Source organism: Andrena cerasifolii, chromosome 3, assembly GCF_050908995.1.
Source record: "Andrena cerasifolii isolate SP2316 chromosome 3, iyAndCera1_principal, whole genome shotgun sequence".
In the NCBI taxonomy this organism is placed as follows: domain Eukaryota; kingdom Metazoa; phylum Arthropoda; class Insecta; order Hymenoptera; family Andrenidae; genus Andrena; species Andrena cerasifolii.
This window is the reverse complement of record NC_135120.1, coordinates 7,602,734-7,624,879: the sequence shown is the minus strand read 5'-3', so window position 1 is coordinate 7,624,879 and position 22,146 is coordinate 7,602,734. Positions and strand designations below refer to the sequence as shown.

The 22,146-nt window shown below is 40.9% G+C and overlaps 1 protein-coding gene across 7 annotated transcripts in view; it reads right to left on the bottom strand.

The window, feature by feature from the left end:
* Positions 1 to 22,146, bottom strand: part of Mam (neurogenic protein mastermind) — a 292,981-nt gene that overhangs the window by 108,953 nt on the left and 161,882 nt on the right. For 2 of the 7 annotated variants that reach the window (XM_076808502.1, XM_076808503.1), the window contains exon 1: positions 20,528 to 22,144. The exons of the other annotated variants lie outside the window; for them this stretch is intronic. In XM_076808502.1, coding sequence (XP_076664617.1) covers positions 20,528 to 20,533 — 6 coding nt within the window. In that variant the 5' untranslated portion in view covers positions 20,534 to 22,144. Of the gene's footprint in view, positions 1 to 20,527; positions 22,145 to 22,146 lie in introns of those variants that run through there. 7 annotated transcript variants of the gene reach the window in all.

Here is a 22,146-nt window from a genome sequence, read left to right as displayed (position 1 = left end):
ATCTACTCTGGCTCAATACACACAATATAGGAACAATCTTAGGTAAATAAAATACATAAAAAGTTATGTTTAAGTTAGACGATTTTATTTAAAATTCAGTGACAACTAAAAAATTCAGTGTATTTTAAATAAAATCGTTCAACTTAAATTTTGTTATATATTACTTACTTTTTAGTGTCTAATTTTTATTTATAAAAGTTGAACGATTTTATTTAAAATTCAGTAACAATTAAAAAATTCAGTGTATTTTAAATAAAATCGTTTAACTTAAATTTTGTTATATATTACTTACTTTTTAGTGTCTAAGTTTTATTTGTGGCTATAGGCTGATTTCAAGTCGTTTGGATTTGTGGTTATGGGTTATATTTATTGATGACTGGGTAATTTTTTAAACCTCTTGGGGTTATTTTTCAAAATTTTGTATTGTCATCTAAACAACGTACGCCTGCAAAGTTTCGAGTCTATTGATAGTTGGAAGTGGGTTAAAATTGAGTTTCTAGATCTGAACCAAACAAACATAAAAGCAAACAAACAGACATACATACAAACAAGCAGAGGATCGAAGCTGAATAAAATCATTTAAAAATCGTTTAATAAATGGCCAGCACTGGTCCAAACCGACGCGGCGCGGGCGGTAGCCGTTACTCGTGAAACAAAAGCATTGCTAAGCTTCGGAATATTCCAGTTTACCTTCACCTTCGGTATTCCGAATTAGCAACATGGCATTGAAACCTAAAATTTCATGTCACACTTTTTATTCCCGAAATTATCGCGAAACTGACAGGTAACCATAGAAGGAACATGCAAATGAGTAGATTAAGTGTTTAACTCTAAAGTTTCGACATATTTTAACCACGATTGGAACGATTGAATACTTGTTGAAAAAATTTTGAGATTGACGTCTTCTTATTCTGCAGATTAAGTCGAAAATTTTAAAGTGGCGGTTCATCCACAAATGTCATTAGTTAACAGGTCATTAGCCCCTATTATCTACGGAGTTACAAATTAGATAGCGTTAGTAATTTACTAGATACTCGGGTATTCCAAATTACCAACAGTATTCCAAATATGCTGCCCTTCCTCTACTATATAAGCGAAAATTTAAATTTGAATTTTCAGTTGGTCTGGGTGCGAGATAGTTGTCTTTCGATTAACCAAACACAACTGTAAAAAAAATTTGAAAAAATATTCCTGTCTGCAGGTTCCTTTTTCTCCTAAAAATGATTATACGATTATATTTTTCCGAAATTTGTTTACAGTCGTGTTTGGTTAATCAAAAAACAACGGTCCCGCACCCAGGCAAACTGAAAATTCAAATTTAAATTTTCGCCTACATAGTATCGTTCCGCCCTAATGCCCACCCTCCCTGCAAGAAATTACGCGCACCTTGGATTATCGTGTAATTTAATGCACGGACGTGGATCGATCGCTATTTGGTAAACAAAGTTGCTCCTCAACACTATTCCTACCACGACCGTGTCAACTGACCGTTTTTAACCCTTTCAGTGCCAGGCGAAAAAGAGGTGCCTATGCGAGAATAACTGGCCGAATTTCACGGTTTTACTAGGGTTTGGGAAAATGCTCATAAACACCAAACGAGAAACAATATTTACATGATTCAGAAAGCAGTATATTAAGGACGAAGTAGAGAACAAAACAATGACACTAGTTTTTCTATATTCCTTGAAAATTATATAAATAACAAAGGTATAAAAGATTATAAAGAAAGTAAAGGTCCAGTTCTCTCTTACAAAACGTATTTGCACATACAAAAAGTCATCTTTTCATCATAATTTTATATAGACCATTTATTACAAAGTATATACTTTGCATTTCCGATATATTTTGTAACAAGATAAATAATATTATATAACATACATAAAAAATAACTCGAAGATACATGGTAAGCGCCGGACGGATTATTAGCCGTCGTCCACAAAGAGTTAAAACGAAAAACTATTTTTTTAATTCTCTCGTAATGAAATTAGACCATTTACAACGTATTATAAATTTATTTTGAGATTGAGTTCTCCCGCAATGCGAATAGTAAAACGCTATAAGGCGCGGGCCGATATATCGGCCTCCGGCACTAAAAGGGTTAAAATCTCGTTCAGAATTTCGTAATTGAAAGAAGTAATTGAATCGCCATTAAACTTCACGACTTTTCCTCAAATATACGCATATACATGATACACTTCTGAATAAAAGAAACTATATTTGTATACTGTCAAATTGGCTATTATCTTCATTCTATATTAAAAAAATATAAATTGTGCTAAAGACCGGTCTTGTTAGCGCGCAGATTGCACAGGTGAAAATGTTGTGAGCTCCTTAACGCTATTCCTACCGACACGTATTCGTACCTACAGGTTAGGGTGGTTCTTATATGTATGGTAAAAAATCCAAGTTTTTAAAATTTTCTTCTGACCCTCTCAGAAGTTTCCAAATAGTTTAAAAGAATTTCGTCTAAAGTTTGTGTTAAAATATATTAAGGATTAAAGATCGCTCAATGGCATTGAAATATTACTATTTTGGTATAAATTGATAGAAATTTTTGCAACGAGGACAAAATAGTTTTATTAACTTTTAAGTGAAAGTATAACATTAAAATTCGGGCACACATCGCATAGACGAAACGGGTTTATAACAACTATGCACTGTATTGTGTTGTGGCATAAGGCTTTATATGCACATTTAAATTTCTCTCATCAGCAGCTCTCGAATCAGATGCGGATGCAAACTTTGACGTACATTCTACATATTCGGGTTGTTAAACGCATAGATAAAAGCATGGTTTCGGATTCTGATATATAAACGTGGGCCCCGTTTCATTAACCCTTAACTGGTATCCTGGGGTCGCTCGTGACCCCAAGCACCCAAAGTTCGATGTACAATTTTCAGTTGTCTAAGTTGGTAAACTGAATTCCTAATTAATTTTATAATAATAGTTTAACTTCCTACGCTTTTATTATTTTATACATTACCTAAGATGAAAATATTCATAGTGGTTGCTCTAGTGTCGACTTTACAAATTTCTGTGTCCTTTTTTATTTGGGGTCTGCCACGACCCCAGTATACCAGTCACGTTTGCCAAAACCAGTATACCAGTTAAGGGTTAAAATTGCCAAGTGACAATTATGGAAAGTCGCAGTTGCCAAACTTGTGGCACATGCCAAATATATAAAATCCTTGAGCGACCTTTATATATTAAAATATACAAATAAAAAACACGAAGATATTTTTTTAGTCAAATAGAAGATTTTAAGAGAGTCAGACAGTACAAATTTTAAAGTTGAAAAATAAGGACCACCCTACTACAGGTGTACGCGAAGTGTCAAGGAACCCCGCAACATTTTCACCTGCGCAATCTGCGCGCTAGCAAGCCAATAATCTATTTCCACGCGAAAAGCTACCCCCCGCAGAGTCGCTGTTCCCACAGTTTTAATTGAAAGCGCCTGGACGCGGACGACCTCGATCAGCGGTAATGCAGTTCTCGCCGGTCCCTGCGAATTTCTTAGCTGTCAGGATGGCTCACGAAGGAGGAAGGCACGACAGCGGGCCACGAGGGCTGGCCCCCACACCCAGGGCTTTATTAACTGTTCGTGATTTACAGCGGCCCTCGCGGCCTGATATGTTTCCCTTCAAAATGACCGGCCGCGCGCGCGATTTAATTGCAAAAGAGTACGCCCCGGATGATTTACGGCCGTTCCGTTATGGCGTCGTTCCCGATACGGCTCGTTACAAATCTTCCGTTACCGTTCGCGGTGTACGCGCCAATGTAATGCGAGCTGCGGCGCCGTTCACCGGCGGCAAGGATCGAGAGGAAAAGGATAAAACCGAGGGCCCCGCGATCTTCCACTGGCTCCGAGCGATCGATCCACCGCACTGCTGGGAACGCTTCCCCCGTCGGTGGCTCTCCTATTTTCGCAGGGGATCCCACAGGGCACAGGCGAAACGCCCGGGGAATAATTCCGGGCCAGATTCGGGGATCGATCCTACACGCTTGATAAATTATGTGATTAATTAGCCATGATTCACGGTTAATCGTTACCCGCCCGCCGTGCAACCGGACGCCGGTGTACCCGTTGTCCAATGAACTCACCGCGCGTTCATCGATTTCGAAAAATTATTTACGCGACCGTTTCTCTCGCGAGAAAGCAAGCCCGGTTGCGCTGCTGCTCTTGCGAATCACTTTCGAGCTACATGTTCTTTTATAAGAAACGTATTCGTTTTGATTGTTAGGTGTTAGACTTTAGAGAGCCACTATAGTGGCCACCTAAGAATTTGGATACTTTGCCGGCCATTTTGGTGGTGTATATGCATAAATTTTAGGTAAATAAAATTTACAATTTAAATGAACAAATCACGGTCCTCTAAAGGTTCAGGTATTACTAATGGAAAATTAGCAAATTAGGAATAAGGAATTAGCATGAGAAATAAATAGATAAATCAGTCAAGTAGTGTTCAGATTTGTACAGCGCTATTTTTTTAGCGCCCTGGTTCGAGCCGGTTAATCAGTGATTACGAACAATATCTCGAACAGTGTATCCACGCGATACAAGCTAACATTTTATTAACCGCGCGACGCTGCTAATTAAAGATACAAGCCGCGATATATCTGACAGGTCTGCTCGCGTTCTATGCACAGCTACGGCTTCCGATAATACTTGATCGATAATGCCTGCATTCGCGGCGCGCCGTGGAAAGCGCTCCGCGCCACGTGCTTTTTACAACTCGCACTGCACACGCGGGCTGTGTCGATGGAACGTGATAAAAAATCGTCCGAACGTTATCCACCGTGCGAGAGATCGTCTGAAGCAGCGGGAGCAGTGTAAATTCATACGTGATAAAACGTTCATTCAGTGGGCTAGTGTAGGGGAGGGGTGGGACTGTTGATCAGCGGGGGTACATGATCACATCAGCTTTTTAATTAGTATATTGGTAATTCGTGCCTGCTGTCACGTTATCGTGGTAATGTTTGCATTATCGCAACACTTCACGGTGCAGCTTTCTTTCGGGAGCATAGAGTATTGATGTTAGAAGCTTTGATCCGATTTGCAGCCAAAAAGTGAATATTTCGGTCTGCTTGTTCTTCCTCCTTTTCGAGTAAATGTGCAAAAACAATTTTGCAACCCTTATTAAGGGGACCTTCCGGTCTAGAGCACAAAAAAATAGGTGGTTCTTAGGAATTAATTAAAGGAAAACTATTATATATAATTTAATGGGACTTGTTGCATTGTATTAAGGATGCCTTAAATTATAGAAATATGTTTTTTGTTTTATAATTAATCATTGCAGCCGGCACTGGGGAGTCGTTAAAGTCAAGGCGTCAAAAAATTCATCCAAATCGGTGGGATCTGTATCCCCAAAAGTTATTATCCGATTCGACTGAAACTTCTTTTATTTTGAAGAATATACTTCTGGCTACGGGGGAAACCAGAACAAATTACAAAAATAACATTTTGTTAGAAAATAACGATACTTGAAGTTTGAAATCACTTTTTCCCTATCTTTTTCACACTTTCAACGCCTTTGAAAATTATAAAACTTCAATTTTTTGTATTTTTTCTGGTATATCCCCTAGCCAGAAATATATTCTTCAAAGTAAAAAAGTTTCAGTCGAATCGGACAATAACTTTTGGAAATACAGGTCCCACCGTTTTGAGAACACTGTTTCGAGAAAAACGCGTTTAAAGTTTTACGTGGGCGCCGAGTGGCCGGTTGTTGCCCATACATTTGCCACTACTCAAATGCCTAACACTTCGGGAATTTATTAATTTCAACAAATCCTTTTAAACACGTATTCCTAAAAGGTTGAATATTCGAAAAATGAAATAAAAAAAAATCGACTTTTAGATCGGAAGGTCCCCTTAATTCATAATTCTTTAATTAAGAATTTAATGTGCAGTGTTTACTTTTATATCTATACATACATAATGTTAAACAGTTATCATGCAAAAGAGTTTCGATTATTATTCTTACTAATCAAAATTTTACATAAAATAAACGGCCTGCGGCCTCCCCTAGGTTTGGTCGCCCAGGTGCGGGGGGCACCTTCTGCACCCCCGCGAGAAACGGCTCTGGTTTCAACGATTTGAAATATATTAAGTAAAAACAGCAAGTTCTGGTCTATTGATGCTATTTATGGATTGATCGAAATATTTAAGGTAAGTTTAATTTCTCATTTTTTTTTTCAAATCGAGTGCATTGAGGGATACTTGATCAGTGTGCGAGGTGGGATACTTGAGCAGCTGAAAATGCCCCAAAAAGAACCATAGACGGCTAAAGAAACAGAAAAATACGGCAAATAAAGTGAGGAGGAAAATCTTTGCTTCGTCATCATCATCTTAATCAGATGATATTTAAGTGAAATGTCTTTTAAGAATGCATTTATGTAGTTTTATGTCACAGAGTTCAATTCTTCGGTTTTATTTGTTCAATAATTCTTTCAACTTCGTTATAGTTTACTTTCTTTTTATGACATTCCCTTTATTTCACGTTATTGACGAAGAGAATAATTATTTTTTAGAAATTTAATGTGTTATTTACTCTTATAGTTCACTGATCAAGTCTCCCCGTCAGTGGGAGGCACTTGTGCATAAAATCACTGCCAAAAAATGTTGAAGTTCAGTCATTAAAATTAGTTTTCAGCTCTGAAATTTGTACACGTATATTGAGAATACTCCAAGAATCACAACTGAAATAATTAAATACAAACAAAGCAAAGCATTATCATTATCTTAATAAAAAAGCAAAACTGTGATCAACTATCCCACCTTTTCCCTAATGTGTTTCGATTCCACGCTAAATTGAAGGTGGAACGATGACGTAATGCAGGCGAGCCTGCACTCGAATTTTACGAATGTTTCTGACGGCCCCGTTCCGAAATTTAGAATTTCTAGGCGACATTGAACGTGTCAGCGAATAATCGCGACGCCTCGCCGCGAGGACAGATAAACACGCGAGGATCGCTCGTCAGCGATGAAAACATTCGAGACGCTCGTCGTCGAGACGCTGAGAGGAGAGCCGGTTCGCGCGATATTAGCGGCAGAATTCTCACTACACGTTTTGTCACCGATAAACCCGCTTGACTTCTTCGTCACCCCTGCCAGAGATAAAGTCGTTCCAATAAAATCACTTTAGGCGCTCTCTACGGCTGATAAAGCACGGTTAAGTAAAAATCACCGCCAATTGTGCGGGTTTTTGGCAGTGCTCTACTTACAGAGGCTCTGTTCTTTCTGGGAGATTAAGGGGTCATTCTGGTAACCACGCCGCAAAATTCGGCAGCGTTCAGGCTTTTTTTTCTCAGTGGATACAATTAATAACAATGTCAAACTTTCTCTCATTTATTAAGCTACTTGTAATGTATACGGAAGAATTTTTTAAACAAACTTTTAACTGCGTTTTTGCAATGTTATCTGGAGCTCAAAATCGCGCCTTTGAAAATACGGTGGAAATTATTTCAGCTCACAGACTCATCTGAAAGAAAAAAATTTAACAAAATTGCGCGCATTCAAACTTCAAGTAAGAATGGAAAATTTCGAAACTCGAAGTTTGAATGCGCGGAATTTTGTTAAATTATGACTTACGTGGCTAATTCTGGCACCCACGATAGCGGTACTCACAATGCTTAAGAATCAGCTTGGTTTTTTTGTTTCAGATGAGTCTGTGAGCTTAAATCACTCCCGCCAGGGAGGTATTTCTTTTCAAAGGCGCGATTTTGAACTCCAGATAACATTGAAAAAACACAATTAAAAGCGTACTTAAAAAATTCATCCGTATACATTACAAGTAGCTTAATAAATGAAAAAAAGTCTGACACTGTTATTCATTGTATTCACAGACAAAAAAAAATCTGAATGCTGCCGAATTTTGCGGCGTGATTACCAGAATGACCCCTTAAACATTTGACAAATTTGCAACACACCACGGCGGCGGGAATCAATGAATTCCCAGAGAACTCTATCAGTGACAGATAGAGCACTGTTTTCACCACTTTTATCCGGAGGAATCAACGACGAACGCAGACTCATAACGATCCTCTGAGTTACCGAATTCCATCGTGCTTTTGCGAGGACCCTCGTTCGAGTAAGAGTCCAGAGCTGAGAAGACGAAGAATCTCTTCTGCAGCGTATTTCCACAGCAATCCACTGGCCAGTGGGCGCAGTGACATCCACCTACCCGCTTCGAATCTACCAGCACCTCCAACCTCAGAAGTCCCGTGGCGGATAGGCGACCCGCGCTCGGCGAAGTCGAACCTGAACTTTTCAAGCCAGCTACTGACGCCGGTAAATCTACCAAGGAGTCGCGGGCGCAGGGGAGGGCACAGCGGCAAAGGCTTGGCTACGTAATCGGGAGTTCGGGCCAAAGTCTAACAGACACGACACACCTCCGACCTTCCTATCGATCTGCGGCCGGAGGTTTTACGCGTCCTCCACCCTCCGCAAGCTCGTCGACCCCCGCCGCCCTCCTCTCCACGCTGAAGTCCTCGCGAGGAGGAAAAGCAAGCGAGCAAAGCCTCCGTGCGAACGTTTCTCGGCCACCTTCGGCCCCTCTGTCAGACACTGCCTTCGCCTTCCCCTATCTCTCCGCCACCCCCTCGGCCATTGCCTCGACCACCCCCTTCGAAGGAACAGCCGAGGAAAGAAGCGAAGGGAGAGACAGAGCCGGCTCTCTCCGCGCTCTCGAGACACCTACGCGCCTCCGCGTGGATCCGTCTGATTGAATCCGAGGTGTCTCTGATCGAGAGAGCCACGCCGCTGTCTAATGTGCCTGGTAAGGGAACACGGGGCTGAAGGGACTCACGAAGGTGCGTAAGGAGATTCTTCAGAGCCCTTTTTTTCCTGCCGGAATTTTCGCACGGATATCTATCCCGAGCGATAAGCCCCGCGGGGGTGGAAGAGACGGGGGCGCGGACGAGGCTGGCAGGAAATTCCTGCCGCGATATTTCTGAGCTTAAGGAGGAACACCACTGTGACGGCCGGAGAAGTAAGCCATTTTTATGAATTTTTTTCGGGATTAATATACAGTTTTCGTAGAAAAATTTTATTACCTACTTTTAGTACACTGTCTTAAGAGACTATATAAAAAAATGAATAGGAAAACATCCATAAATTTTAATATATTAATTAATCTTCTAGACCCCCCCAAGCGAGCTGGTCGAAAGTGTAACTATGCAACAGCAGGTCCGAAATATAATTTAATTTTTTTTTATAAACTATATGAGTATAGTTTCCGTTGTACGTACCGATTTCTTAAACAAATTATTTTTGTAAAAATAATGCGCTTTGCAAGAAAAGTTTCAAAAATCCTCGAATAAGATGGACAGTTTTTCGAGCGTATTTCAAAACATTTGTCTTCAATCAAAGAATCCGTACGTACAACGGAAACTACACTCACATAGTTTAAAACAAAAAAATGAAATTTGATTTCGGACCTGCTGTTCCATAGTTACACCTTCGACCAACTCGCGTGTGGGGGTCTGGAAGATTAATTAATATATTAAAACTTATGAATGTTTTTCTATTTATTTTTTTTCTATAGTCTCTTAAGACAGCGTACTAAATGTAGGTAATACAATTTATCTATGAAAGCTGCAAATTATTCCTAAAAAAAAATCTTAAAAATGGCTTACTTTTCCGGCGGTGGTGTTCGCCCTTAAGCCGCGACAGGGGAGGGAATTCACGGCCGGAACGACTTTTCGTCAGAGTGGAAATTAGCTGAGAAATCGCGGTGGTAAAGCGCGGCCGCGAGGAGCGACGCGCGCAAACAGCAGGCCGGACAGTAACAGCGTCGACCGTCGCGGTAAAGAGAGCACAGGGGAAAAACGGAGCGACGAGGAGGATCGCCAGTGACGCCAACGTGAGCCGCAACGCGTCTGAGTGTCGGGCCTGCGTACGCTCGAGCATCGCTGAGCCGTTGGGAATGATTCGCGGCGATGCGAGTGCACGCAACTGGGTGCAAGTGGTTGGAAATAGTCGCGAGCGCCTTCTGGACGATTGTCCTCGCGCCGAGCTTTTGGGAATTTACAGATGAGAATACTCCGGGGGTTCAAGAATTTAAGAAACAACCACTTGAGTGGGTATTCAATTTTGAAACTTGTAGCAAGCGAGAAGTGCGCGCTGCTCGTGAAATCGGTTCCTGTTACGCACTACTATCTACTATCCGCTCGTCTATCTCGTTTCGAGACGGATCGCTCCCTCTGCATCGGCGATACCCTGCTACGAAGCTAAATATATCTCGACAGACACGGGTGCTATCGACAGACCAGCAAGACGCTGAAATCTCGTTTAAAGCGTAGCCTAATAACGCGGCAAGGTCGTCGGGCGTATTTCGGTGCTTCGATTCGAGAGTTACGGGAGTCAGAGGGGAATTAATAGTCTTCGAGTGGCTGCTAATTATGTCGCGACGTGTCAGAAAACACACGGAACTCTTCAGCTCTGGCCAGCGTATAAAAGTATCTGTACCTTCGTAGCGCTTCGGCTAACTTTACGATGTGTATGCTACGAAGATAGATAGGGGGAGACCGGGGCTAAAAGTTCCGGGGGTAAGTTGTTCCGACGACTCTATCTTCAAAATAAAAAAAGAGCGTTGTGCTTTAAATTATTTATTCCGTGCGAGTTGATCACGCCACTCTCTCGCCCATTTTAATAGCGTCCGCGACAGAGAATTCTGTGGTGGTAAGCAAGGACCTATTAGTCGCGTACCAGATAAGCAAAAAATTGGCTATCATTATTTTTTGGTCTATTTCAATTATTTAACGTCGATATTATAGATTGATTCGTTCTTATGGATCAAATGACATTTGAGAACATGGTGTAATTGTGTTTGTCGTTTGAATATATGTATAAGCAGTCTTTCAAATTGCTACATGTGTCGGTAGGGGCTAGTTACCGTGACTTAGGGCACGTAACACAAATGTATAAATTGTTTCTGCTGTGCTTTAAGGGGAAACACCACTGTGACGGCCGGAAAAGTAAGCTATTTTTAAGAATTTTTTTCAGGAATAATTTACAGTTTTCATAGACAATTTATATTACCTACTTTTAGTGCGTTGTCTTAAGAGACTATATAAAAAAATAAATAGAAAAACATCCATAAATTATAATATATTAATTAATCTTCTACGCCTCCCCACGCGAGCTGGTCGAAGGTGTAACTATGGAACAGCAGGTCCGAAATCAAATTTCATTTTTTTTTATCTATTTATTTTTTTTTGTATAGTCTCTTAAGACAGTGTACTAAAGGTAGGTAATAAATTTTTTCTATGAAAACTGTAAATTATTCGTGAAAAAAAATCTTAAAAAATGGCTTACTTTTCCGGCCGTCGCAGTGGTGTTCCCCCTTAAGATGCGAACATGTGAATGAAAGGCGGAAAGGGACACGACTTCGATCGAAGTTATGCGTAAAGATAAATAAAAACTGTCGGTGGAGAATTCAATATCTGCCACATGATTCTATCGAGATTTATTAAAATACTACAATGTGGACGAGAGTCCACAGTAGGCTACAGGTACAAATCTCAATAAGTAGGTACCTACATACAGTTGAATGTAAGACTGATTAGTAGATTATAGTTTTTATATCAAAGACAATGTTTATGGTTACTATATCGTTTTGGTTTTCTTTTAAAGATAATACATTTCTGTTGCTCCGATCCTTCATAAATAAACATTATTAATAAAATTCTGTTTAATTTCATTAGAAAATGAAATATTTCATTAAAAGGCAACTCTTATATCGTAGTAACAACTTACCCCAATGCGATAACAACTTGCCCCATATAGGGGTAAGAAGTTCCGCTTCGATCAGCCACAAATAAATTACTTTCTATGAAAGACCTATTACAATACATTAAATACAAGCTTAAAATCAGAAAATATACTAAATTTAACAAGAAATTAGTCAACAGTGAAGAGAATAACTACATTATTCCCCAGTCATTTTTGTATGTTTGATCGAAATCGGAACTTTTAGCCCCGGTCTCCCCTACTACAGCTTCCTTCAAACAAGAATTCAACAGATTCGCGACTTCTAGATGTCCAATTTACCCGATATATCCTTACCGAACTCAGACCCAAAAACACAATGGCGAAACGATACGTGGATAACTATAATACAAGGCAGTCTCTTTTCTCCCAGCCTTTCTTTCGTTCTCTCTAGTTCCTCGTCCCCGTTATCGTTCGCTCGATATCGCGGAGGCGACCAAAGTATGCCGGATTCCTCGCATGGATGCCGGGGACAGAGAGGCGATGCGTACGCGGGTGCTCCGTCGTGCTGCCTCAGCCTCGAAGCCCGCTTTCGGCCGTTTCCGTCGCTACGATCGCCTCTCCGCGGCTCAGCGCAACGCGTGTAATCAAGTGGTATAAATAATTCGGACGCGTAGCCATGAGCCAGCCAGCCGAGCGCAGCTCATTCCCCTGTTATGACACGCCGGAATCGGGGCGCCTGGCCGTCCACCACCGGCAACCCCTTCGCGAGGGAAACGCGTCCTAAAGGATTCGGCAACGCTCCCACCCCCTTCGAGGGCAATACAGCGCCGGGGAACTTGCGACCCTTATAACACGCGCGCGAACTTTCAGGAGTATTAGACCGTGTGTTAGCGAACACGTTGCAACGTCCACCTTCGCATTATACGAAAAAGATACAGTTTAAGGTCACTTGGACTGCGTGAATTCTGAGGATATCTAGAAGCAAGGGCGGATTTGTAATTTTTGAAAGGGTTGAAGCACAGAGGCTTGAGACGACTTTCAAAGCAACTTCTCCTTCATCCAGCAAATTAGCAATAACTCATATGTGAGTTGTCGTATTGAGTTAATTTTAAAATTGTCTCAACTCTTTTAGATTAAAATATTTAATGATAGATAGGGGAGACCGGGGCTAGTTCACTAACGAGGTTAGTTGACTAATTCCCTTTAATTGTATTATGTTAGAAATTATGCTGCGATTCGCGATATTGAAGCGTATTGCTGGAGTTCAACGGTCCTCACCGTTAGGGTTTTAGGCTTTAGGGGCTGCGTTTTCTCTATTCTGAGAAGGGGGGCGAAGGGTCTTGGCAGAAACGTAAAGTGACGACCGTAGCCAGTCTAAGAAATGTGACCAGACTGTGCGCATCGTGTCCTGGCTTTTCAAGTTAATTCTTTTCTTGTATACTTTTATATTTTATCAAACCACACTGATACGTGGATACACTGTGTGCTGACAATATAATAAACCATATTTGTGTTTATAGTGTGGTATTACTTTTAATCCCTGTGAAGTAACTTCTAACAAATATGAATGACCAGCTTGCCATTTAATATGTCACCGTGACAAAGACTTGCGTGTTCTATCAGTGAGAATGAAAAATCTAAAAAGGTCGGCGGGAAGTAAATATTTTTCCTTCGACTATTTATGAATTTTTGTCCGCTAACAAGGGAAGATCCCGAACCCGGAAATTCAAAAAATTCTGAAACTTTGTGAATATGTTTGGAATTTCCTCCTGATTACAGTCCAATTTTTCTTTGCTGCCCAAATTCGCTCTAAGGGGGTGAAATTAACTCGTGAACTGCAAAATAATTTTTTTACCAAATGGTAGATCTAATTAAAAGAAGTAACTTTTGCCTTGAAATTTGTTTTCTATCTTTTACAGTTTGCGACTTATAACACAAAATCAGAAAATAGCCGAATTTTCAAGGGTTAATTTCACCCCCTTCGAGTAAATTTTGGCAGCAAACAAAAATTGCGTTGTAATCAGGAGGACATCCCCTGCATGTTCGCAAAGTTTCAGAATTTTCAGAATTTTCGGGTTCGAGATCTTCCCTTGTAAGTGTTGCTTGATGTTTTTTCATAAATATTTTGTAGAAACGTGATACTTTGACTGTAATTCAGGGTATTTTATATTATCCGGTGCGTGGAGGTTTTGTCCGTACGACCCTTAACATGTTGACAATGTCGGACGGAGTTACTTGACTAACAAGGGAAGATCCCGAATCCGAATATTCAAAAAATTCTGAAACTTTGTGAATATGTAGAGGATTTCCTCCTGATTACTACAATTCACTTGGAGGAAGTGAAATTAACCCCCGAAAATTCGGCTATTTTCCGATTTTGTGTTATAACTCGCGAACTGTAAGAGATAGAAAGAAGTTTCAAGACAAAAGTTACTTCTTTTAATTAGATCTATAATTTGGTAAAAAAATTATTTTACAGTAATTATTTTACGTAACACAAAATCGGAAAATAACCGGATTTTTCAGGAGTCAATTACACCCCCTTATAGTGAATTTGGGCAGCAAACAAAAATTGCTTTGTAATCAGGAGGAAATTCCCTACATATTCACGAAGTTTCGGAATTTTTTTAATTTTCGGGCTCGGGATGTTCCCTTGTAAGCATAGGAATACCACTAAAAATTACACTTTTTATCCTCAAAATGCTTCCCCACCACAAAACCCTCCAAACTAACCCCTACCAGTTTTACACCCCATCCTCCCTTCAAACTCTCAGGCCTTCCAAACAGACCATAACAAACAAGTAGAAAATAATTACAGTATCTAACACCACGATACTTAATAAAAAAAAATAACAGTGTGAAGGAGTGAAAAAAAATTATTGCCGCTGCGTATATATACGCCTTTCGCAGGCAAAGGGTTAAAACTGCAAAGTAAACGTCAAGTCAACTAACCCCACAGCCGGGGTTTGTTGACTTATTCTAAATATAATAAAAACTACAACCCAGACTCAATTAAAACAATTGAAAAAATGAATCCTGTATACCTAACGAAATTTCTAAACTTTTGGTGTGCAGCAAGTCAACAAAATAAATACCAATGGTCTATTTATAAAAATTAGAAATGTTAAAAATTAGCCAACTAGCCCCGGTCACCCCTGTTTCACGATGGCAGACGCTCGTTAGCCTAGGGGCGCCAAATCTCCAAATCCGCCCCTGTTTAGGAGCTAGAATTTAGCGTGGGTAGAAGAGAAGCATAGTTTCGATTGAAAACAGACGCAACGGTTGCGAAGAACAGCGAAGGCACACCGCGCCGTTCACGATCGCGAGCCGGTCGTTAGTGCAACGGAACCGATGCGCCTGGGACAGAGAAACGCGGAATGTCCGCGAGCCGCGACGCGCTGGTTGCCCCTATTATCGGTCGTCCGACCGCTAGGATGCCGTTACACCACGGTCAATCTATTGTTCCTACGTGTGTGCATGCTATCTTCACGCTCCTCCGGCCACCGCGGAGCGGAGGCAACGGCCTAACTGGGACGAAATCAATAGCGTCGCCCCCTCGTCCTTTTTCCTTTTATCGCGGCAACAACCACCCTGCACCTTGTCGTTATCAAACTTCCACTTCCTACCGCGGAATACACAACTGCTTCGTGGCTCGGGCTCTGAAGCAACTTCCAGAGGGGATGTTCATAGATCCGACGCGACTAGATTCAAAGTTAGGGGTGCGTTTGAACGCCGTGACAGTTTGCTCGAGCTAGACCGCGGCTGCTAGAAAATTCGTGGGATAAAGAAGTTTAAAACATCTGCTAATTTCGGGATCACCTCGCCCGATCATCGACCAACACTGCGCCGGTGTACAAAGTCACGGTATAATAAATACGTTCGTGTTATGCTCCAAGAGACACGCATCGCAATTTCAATACAAACAACCCAGCGTGCACGGTGCAATACAGTTACGGCGGTCAGACGTTTCCGGTTTCTTTGAATCTTCGAGGGAGACCCGGTGCGTGAGTAAGACGGAGGAATAGACTCCACCTTCGCCGCCGCGCCGGGAACGCGGATTATACGGGCTCGGACGCGGGGGGGGGGGGGGGGGGGGAGGAAAATAAATCACCGATTTTTCATCGGTTTTTCGGCGTCGAATAAATTTCTATCGGCTCGGCACTTCCGTTATCTGGGCGACATTTCGCCCGTATCCGAGAGTCACCGACAGGCGAGAGATAAAAAAAGAAATCCGCGAATCGATATCTTTTATCTGCATTAACGTCGAGTGCGGGGGATGAAAGCCTGTTACGGTTCATGAGTTGCACAGTTCATTGTGTACAGGACTTTAATCCCTTAATGCTCGGCGTACCTTATCTTGGAAAACATACAAGGCGGGGGCCGAAGGGAAGGAGAGGCGATTCTTTGGCGAAAGATAAACAGTCTTTATGCGCGGGGCTTCGTTTTCGTAAAAGTCGGGATCGGAAATTCGAGCCGCGCGGTGTAACTACGTTTCGATTCTGTTGCAAGCAGAAATTCAATTTTCTCATCGTCTCCTGCTAGGCAACATACAGTGACTCGTATTAATATTATAGGACACTATGGTGTGCGAGAGATTATTGCTCTATATATTTGTTTACAATAATGTTATTCAATTTACTTCTTTTTTTTTAATATATTAAAACACTTATTGTAGTAAGTAAAAATATCATTTTTATTTATTTAACGCACATAGTTTTTTTGCGTAATAGGCGATAAAGTGGATAATGCTGAAATTTAATATCGCATAAATATTCGGACAGTGAATAACTTACATAAATTTTATGTAAAATGTACATATTTTTTTTTAATAATATTAATATTTCATAGGTTGACCCTTTTGTCTTATTTACTTGCTGTAATCGTTTGAGCATATTGGATATTATTTAAATATTCCTGTGTTATACGTTTCCATTCTTGTAATAAACGTACTTTTAATTCTCTTATTGTTCTTATGGGTGTTGTTAGAATGATACGATCCAATTGATCCCATAAATACTCAATAGGATTTAAATCTGGCGATTGAGGAGGAGAGTGTAACACTTTAAGACAGCTATATAGTAGGGTAAAGGAACCAATTACTGTGACCTTAAGCTATTTTACTTAAAACAACGAATAAATGCGAGTGCAACGCATTTTTATTTTATACAGTTGTTTAGTGATGAAATCCAAGTTAATTCAGGATGTTTTTCGTACAAAATCATTAATAATAAGATACTCAGTCATATGTCAAATATTGAGAACTTAGGAAGTAATAGGATTTAGGCAATAATTGTTTAAAGTGGTGCAACCGAATAACAAAGAGACTGAAAATTTCATACAGGTCAGATTCATATACAATTGGAACAAACCTAATGTGAATATAGAGTTCATTTCTTTGTGTTTTCTAATGCTACGATCACTTAATGCAGATTTAATGAAGCTATAGAACAGAATTTCGACACTTCAAATTTTGGCCGATGTCCAAATAAATAATTCATTCTCGTTCCACTGTGCGCCGCGTCGGTTTCGACCAGCGCTGTCCATTTACAGGTATTTACCTAAGGTTGTTGCTATATTGTGATTTTTGAGTTTGATTAAATCATAAAAGCAAATAATTTTATTATCTACATGGTTTTTTAAGTTTATAAAGTGAAGGTAAATTGTACTACCAGTATTCTAAATTATCTGCACCTTAACGAAATCGATACTTATTATCATTTTTTATTTAGATCAAAGTTTCAATTACTTTTTCTTTTTTACTATTACTCAGAGTTTGAAATATAAAAGTTTATTAATTTCCCTATGATATCATGCAGTTTCATTTGTTCCCACCCGCTGCCGAAATTTTTTATTCGTTTAAACAAACTGGTATTCTAAATATACTGCACTTCCTCTACATTGTTCCACCATGTTTGGTCTTTAGAAACGAAGTCTTTAGCAAAATTGAACCGTTTCTTACGATTCACTTGGTTTATGTATGGTTTTCTTCGTGGAAACCTGCCGTTGTATCCGTGGTTTTTTTAATACCCAACGCACTGTTTCGGGATGCACTTTCTTTCCAGATTCTTGGAATAATTCGGCAGCTAGCTTTATAGCACATCCTTTAGGATCATTCTTTACTTTTCTAACAATCTTGCGTTCTTCGCGAGAATCTAATAATTTTGGACGTCCCTTTTGCCCAGGGACCTGGAACGAAATGTTTTTTCGTTTCGTTTCGGTTCAACTCCGAGATAATAATAATTTCGTTTCGGTTAATATCGTTCCTGCTGAAACAATATTTCGTTTCCATCAGAACGAAAAACAAATTTTGTTATAAAAAACTCGTGTAAACTTATTTTTAACAATTTTATTGCCTCTGGTACTTATATTATAAAGTAGCGATGACAACGATACATCGATGTTTTTATAATCGATACTTGAAGCTCGATATGTAAGTACATCGAAACCATCGATGTTTTTCTAATGAATGTTTATCGATGCCTTTGGTTATTATTATGCTAAGTAGAAATCATTTCTTTAGGATAAAAATGATTTTTTTCGAGTTTAATGCTTTAGGAGCTTTACCAGCAGTTCTTAAGCAAGGCGATCAGAACTGCACGGATATGAAGCCACAATTTTTAATACCGATAACTATCGATAGTACCATCGATAGTTCTCCACCACTAACAAGGGATGATCCGGAACCCGAAAATTCAAAAAAATCTGTAACTTTGTGAATATGTAGGGGATTTCCTCCTGGTTACAACGCAATTTTTGTTTGCTGCCCAAATTCACTCGAAGGGGGTGAAATTAGCCCCTGAACAGTCGGGTATTTTTCGATTTTGTGTTATAACTCGCGAACTGTAAGCGATAGAAAAAAAGTTTCAAGGCAAAAGTTACTTCTTTTAATTAGATCTATCATTTGGTAAAAAAATATTTTACAGTTCACGAGTTACAACGCAAAATCGGAGAATAACCGGATTTCCAGGGGTCAATTACACCCCCTTATAGTGCATTTGGGCAGCAAACAAAAATTGCATTGTAATCAGGAGGAAATTCCCTACATATTCACAAAGTTTCAGAATTTTTTGAATTTCCGGATTCGGGATGTTCCCTTGTAAATTAACTACAGATTTTTCCGTAAATCTACGGATTTTTTACTTTATCTACGGATCTACGGATTGTAAACTGAAATCTACGGATTCTTTACCTTAAATTATTTAATACTATTAATATGTATAATAGTAAAACTAAGGTAATTCGAAATTGATAAAACAAAAGATTCTGATTCGGATTAAAGAAACAATTTACTGTTTAATTTGACCCATTGATTTTACGATCCAAACTGCCGATTTACTGCGGGTAGCTAAATTCCACTTCACTAGAAGAGCTTTTAATCACACTTAATCGCTGGAATTCAAGCTATTATTTTCTAGTTCTACTACCCTGCATTTTGAACGAGTACAATAGGAGTTAGCAAAGTTGATTTCAGAATCTTTGCATGTGAACTTTTTTAATTCCTTTTCGTGAATTTACAAAAGGCTTTGACGAAAACGACTGTCGGGGAAACATTATTTTTGGGAGAAGCTCTTGTACGGAAGTGGGATCAGTAAAAGTCGATTTCACAACTTTTGCACGTGAACTTTTTTCGTAATTTGTGAATTTGTTGTGACAATAATTTTTTTGAGGATGTTAGGGGAGGGTCGAAATATAAGATTTCTAGAAAGGATTTGGGAAAGGACGGTTTCTATGAGCAAGGGAATTAGCTTCTTTCATATATGTAGGGGAGACCGGGGCTAGTTGATAAGTTTTTCAGTTTTCAATGTTTTTCATTTCTGTTTGAATTAATTACTTGATAACAAATATGGTAAAATATACTTTGGTCCTTCCTCTTTAATATATAGTAAGCGAAAACTTGAGAAAATACACACAAAATGAATGAAAAAATGTTATTTGGACGATCAATTTGTACGTATCAAAACTATTTACTTTTTCTCTATATAAACGAAAACAGTTAAAAAACGATTGTTAACGTCAATGTACACACTCGTACGCTGTATCGTAGGAAAGAATTGAACAACAATCTTCACAAATCTCGCTCAAAAGGAGCTACATATATACGGTGTCGAGATAATCGTCTGTATCAACTAGCCCCGGTCTCCCCTAATAATTAACACTTATGAAGAAAATCCGTAGATCAACGGATTTGTCAAAGGGGGATCTACGGAATTCTACGGAATGTTGAACTTTTCTCTACGGACTTTCAAAAATCTGAGTTGGCAACACTGATCCAACTACTTACTACAGCCAGTAAACTGTTGTGTCCGAATATTTTTTCGATGCTAAATTTCGACATACTTTACTTCGTCACTTATTTTGCAAAAAAACTATGTCTGTTAATTAAATAAACTTTATGTTTCTACTAACTACAATAAGTGTTTTAATATATTACAAAATAAGCAATTCAATAACGCTATTGTAAATATATATATAGTAGTTAGTAGAAACATAAAAGTCTATATATATATATATATATATATATATATATAGAGAGAGAGAGAGAGAGAGAGAGAGAGAGAGAGAGAGAGAGCAATAATCTCTCATACAGCATGGTGTCCGAATATTAACGCGAGTCGCTGTATTTACCTAAGGTAATCGCATTCGGAAGTAACGCAAACGTTCCAGCAGCCACTGCCACCCAGAGATCTCTTTCCGCGGGGAAAGAAAACAAGAGAGCCAGAAATCTCCCTGCACGGCGATCACGCGCGAGAAAAAAAAAAAAGGAACGAGATTCTGACACGGATAGATAAGAGAACATGTTGAATTCGTGGACATACCATCATTCCAGGGAGTCTAATGGTGCACGAGCCGATCACGATAGCGAGAAGATTTCCTTTTTACAGGGGGGCCACCCGGGCCTGTGGCCCTGGTTGGTGGGGTCCCACCATGCCCCTCCGCCGGTCACTTCTTACTCCTCGCACTGCACAACAATGCCCGCACCAAAAAGCACACGCGCGGCGATTCGCTTGGTCGCGACCACGAGATCGCAGCTCGTTACAGATCCATCGTTCCCCTGCGCGGTTCCACGTTCCACGTACGACGTTCGACAGGGTCGGGGCGGAAGATTCTCAGCGGAACTTGAAGGTCATTCTCTCGGCCGCGCCAGAGCCGGGGGGGCACACGATGCTCGCGCTTTCGCTTTCGTCTTTTCCGCACTTTTCCGGGAACGGTGGCCGCGCCAAAGTTTCTTTCGCGACCGCGTGAAGGTCCTCTTCCCGTGACGACGCATACAACGACAGAGGGGCGGCTGGTGGGGGGAACACCGTTCCCCCGTTATCACTGTGGCGCGAGCGCCCCCCGATGGGTGATCCCGATATAGCTATGTGTAATTTACAGTGTTCTGTACAGCTTAACGTCTACCGCGAGCCTTCCCCGCCGCCGAATAATACACGATCGAAGCCGATCCGATGCCCGTTACACGTAATGCCCTTCCGATCACTTGACTAGCTGTCGCTCGAGGTTAGGGTGGCACTCTCTACTCTCGGTTTAACGCGGATGCCCGAGGGCGAGACGCTGGGCTGAGAACCGCGGGCCCCGTGGCCCTCGCGCGCGACATCGGCGCGCACCTATAGGTCGGTAACGGTCCCTTCCGGTCCACGCTGACGCGCCGAAATTCTCCTCTGGCCGAAGAAATGAGTTTGCGTGCCGCATATCGCTCGACGGTTGCTTCCGTGACCTCCGAACCCTCCGCGCGCTCGAGTCTGTCACTGGCGATCCGAGCGGGAGATAAGAACGGCGTATCACAGACGCCTCGGTAACACGTTCACTGCGAACAACAGTCAACGCGACGACGATCCGACACCGGCGCTCTCTCCACTCGCATATTTAAGGATCGATCGTTGCCGCCGACTTAGCGATCGATAATGCGCCTCGATGCTCCGCGGTCGGTGCACAAGTTTACGGAACATGTCTCTCTCGTGATCTGTCGTCGGGCTGGTGGTCGTCTTTCATCCGACACGACTGACGCGAAGCGAATGTTTACGCGAGGCAATTGTCGCGCGAAGATTCGATGCAGCTCCGTCCGACCACTTTCTCGGACGAGGAATGGGGGGGGGGGGGAGCACACTCGGCACTTCCGATAGCCGTGCGCGCGAACGATGACTGACTGAAAATCACGCCGGCCGCGTCGATTTTCCCTCGTAAATCGTCAACAGGTGGTTCGAGAACGTCGACTTGAAACGCGCGTTAAAAGACACTGGGAACGATCCTCGCGAGCGATCGCGTAGTTTAGACAGTTTCTGTTACGAATTCCGGTCAAAAACTCACTGGCAGTTACAGGTAGCACGACTCGAGGTTCGCGGCGAACAGCTGATCAAGCACTGGCTGTTTGTCACTGCTGGCAACCGAAGGGCACGAAAACAACGCGCAGAGCCGAATCTCGCTGTAGTCCAGAAAA